This window comes from Buceros rhinoceros, unplaced genomic scaffold (genome assembly GCF_000710305.1).
Source record: "Buceros rhinoceros silvestris isolate BGI_N320 unplaced genomic scaffold, ASM71030v1 scaffold13152, whole genome shotgun sequence".
NCBI classification, from domain to species: domain Eukaryota; kingdom Metazoa; phylum Chordata; class Aves; order Bucerotiformes; family Bucerotidae; genus Buceros; species Buceros rhinoceros.
In genome coordinates this window covers 63038-66499 of record NW_010398401.1, presented here as the reverse complement: position 1 = coordinate 66499, position 3462 = coordinate 63038, and the positions used below count along the sequence as shown (strand labels likewise).

The 3462-nt window shown below is 41.0% G+C and overlaps 1 protein-coding gene across 1 annotated transcript in view; it reads left to right on the top strand.

The window, feature by feature from the left end:
• The window catches only part of CTSC (cathepsin C), a gene marked incomplete at its 5' end in the record, with an annotated part of 17795 nt that overhangs the window by 13165 nt on the left and 1168 nt on the right, over positions 1–3462 (top strand). The window contains one exon of the mRNA XM_010131087.1: positions 3043–3174. Coding sequence (XP_010129389.1) covers positions 3043–3174 — 132 coding nt within the window. The remainder of the gene's footprint in view (positions 1–3042; positions 3175–3462) is intronic.

The window sequence follows — 3462 nt, the reverse complement described above, 5'->3', positions numbered from 1 at the left end:
TGCTGACAGCAAATTATCATGCAGCTTTAATGAATAAACCCGTGAAAATTGTTTATACTGCCTTCAAATCTTATCACCCTGATAACTTCAGGAGTTACCCGAATGGCTAGTTGCAAAAAGAGGTGTCAGTCACTATAAAAAGTGTGGACACTCAGAAATATAGAATACTTACAAAAATATTTTTCTTTGTCCCTGCAAGTAGGAAGTATTTAGCTCAAAGCAGGCTGAACAGAATACCATTGTGTTGCATGTTTATTCTACAGGGAGTGCTTTTATAGCACTGTGGTGTGAGATGCCTGGATTAGGTAGTTACATACGGGAGGCCAGGAGTGGACTTGGTTAATGTCTCCCATCTTTGCTCCAACATTTCCAAATAAATTTGCATCTGCTGGTAGATATGTGGTTGCAGCTTTGAGAGGAAGAGAACATTGCATTAGCATGGTGAGGAGGGGATGAATTAAGTCAGTGGTCCCTCATCTATGGTTTAGTTCTGCCAAATTCAGCCAACTGGACTCCTGGCGGCAGAAGCCTAGGAAGGCTTGTGGGAGTTCTAGCTCACAAGCTAATGGATGGCATCACCAGAAGATGGCCACAGGAAATGGTATGGTCCTGTGTAGGTGTGAGCTGGGCTCTTTTATGTTCCAGACAGTTGAACACTTGGTCCAAATCTTACCCTTCGTCCATTGTCCTTCAGAGTTTCTCTATAAATAAGAACTAGTCTATTGCTTCCAATAATAAAGCTGTCTACACTTTTCCTATAATATGAGAATCTATGCTGAGTATGTTAAATGTCTGTGGAACATGCATTCTGCTCCTTTAAATAAGAATTTTAGCTTTCAGGCTTTCAGTAAAACCAAACCACAAAACAAAACCTCCACAAGATGACCTTGTGCAAAATGGTGCTGACATACAAATGAAGTCTTGCTTATGTTAGCCCATATGATTTTTTTCTGAGGCACTGAATATCAATGCTTCATTAAAATTATGATATTAGAAAGTCTTAGTTGTGTAGCGTTAAGACTACTAGGTGAGTAATTGGAAAATGCCATGGGGGGAAGGCTGCAAGCAGTAAGATGGAAGTTGTCTGGCACGTGCAGAGAGTGGTATGAATCATGGGATCATGCTTGTGCAGTTACTGCTTTTTACCACTGCATCTGAAGTGGACAAGAATTAAGAGGGAAACATGAATTCTCTGTAGAATACCTTGAGACATGACAGGCTTCATGCAACTCCAGTTGTCTTGGACCATAATATTTACTGCCAGCATGTGGGTGTCCTGCTAGCTTTTCCTATAGACAGGAAGGTGAAGATGGAGTTATCAGGTTGTTCATGGAGCAGCAACTGCTTTCTTCAGCCACAAGATGTGTTGTCTTCAAATATAGCCCTGTTCCTTGTTACCAGCTTCACAGGGAAGAGAAGAGGGGAACTGACAAATTTTGTTAGCCTAAGAGTGCAGCTCCAATTTCTTGCTGACGTCTTTCTGCAAGCTTTTTCTGCAGATCAAAGTATCAAAAGATCAAGATCAAAAGCCTGGTCAGCTGATTCTTCACTAGATGTGCTGTTTCTCCTCCTTACTGCTTATAATGTAATAGCCCTTTGCAGTAGAGTGAGTTGACTCTGATGTGGCTGAAGCTTTAATTGATTCTGGAGGAGAATTTGTTGGGAGTTTCACAAAAGCAGCTCCTCCTGATAAATGTGGTTATATAGCCTCCTGTGTTGGCTCTCCTGGTAAGGGTGGTTGTCATGCTATGGACCCTCACAAATAACACTGTGGTAGCAGGAAAGAAATTTAACAACCAACCAACACACTTCAGACTGAAATGGTCCAGCTAATTGTTTTTTTTACATTTTTTGCACGCAAAATGAAAACAAAGTGTACTGCAGCATGGCCCATCTCAGATGTTGTGACTATACAATGAGTGGGAGGCACTTTTCACTGCTTCAGTTTGCCTGCCGGGCAAAGACTGTTCATGTTCAGGCTGATTTTGCCCCTTCTCTTCAGAAATATGTCTAACTGAGCGAAGGTGCAATTTCATGAAGTCTTGCTTTTGTAATAGCTCTGCTTTTATACACCTACTCAGTTCAGGAAAAGCATTTTGTTTTGTTCCTCAAGCCTCCCTCCTTTTCACAGTTCTGCAATGTTTGATTTTCCTACTGTCAAGAAACAAAAGGAAATGGGCACCTTGGTGACAATTGGTAGATAAAATAGGACCTCATCCAAGTAATCGTCCTTCCCTGTGATGCTTGTCATTCCACTTCCAGAGGTTTTTAATGTGTTACAGGAAGCTCCTAGGGAGTGAAGAGGCCTAAAACTAGAAGCAATACTAAATTTTGATTGAAAAAGTAAGGAGTCTTAACTCTCTGCCAGCAAACAGAAGGGAAATTAATGTGCCTCAAAATTCCGTGTAAAAATTACACGCCCTTGGGAAGTAAGAGCAGCTGGGATGAATCCACTGTGTCAAACCTGCTATTTATGTAACACTCAAATATTATAGGCTCTCAAAAGTTAGTTATTTTATGGGTAGCTCTAGAGGTGGAATATTTTTTCTTCAACTGGAAATTACAGCATTAAATCCATTGATAGGATGAAATAATCTAGAACAGTATTGTCAGCATTCACTTAAAATATTTCACTGCCCTGTAGCATATGTGCTCCATAAAGGGTTATAGTCTGAGGCAGTAGGTCATGAGCCTTCTCAGCCCTGCTAACCTGGTCCCTGTAGGTTCATTCTGAAGGAATAGTATAGCTCTTAAATGATATTACTGGAAAACGCTGAAGAGCGATATGTTGTCTCTTGCTCTTGAATCTCAGTGTTCCTTCAACAGTTGTTCGAACTGTGTTTTAGCTCAAACCAGGACACGTGCTTAAAAGCTAAATGTATATTTAAAGTGTTTGCTCTATCTGTTCCAGTTCTAATCACTGTGTGGTAGGTTTTGGCTCTCTTCAGCACACTGTAGCAGTAGTTGTACCTGAATGCAGGTGACTTGCCTCATTTATGTGACTGACTGCTTGTTCATGGTTCCTTTTTGTCCTCTGCTCAGGCTCATGTGGCAGTTGTTATGCATTTTCCTCCATGGGCATGCTGGAAGCAAGAATACGTATCCTGACTAACAACACTCAGAAACCCATCTTTAGTCCCCAGCAGGTTGTATCTTGCAGCCAGTATTCTCAGGGTAAGTACACTGGTGTATACACAGAGAACTTTAGGTGATGAAGGTGCTGCAGAAGGAGACTGTATATTAGTAACTTCCCATCACCCATGATTTAGGTTTTTTCATAAAGTGTCTGGCTGTGCTTTATTTCTGTTTTTGAAAGATAGCAGAAAATATTCCAGAGTTGTCAGCTCACCTTACTGTAGGGATGGGATTGAACCAGGAGTAGCCTCATGCTCAGGGTATTACAGGATTTTAGGTGGATTTGCCTGAAAGATGGGAAGTATCTAAGCAGTAGTGCTAAAAAAA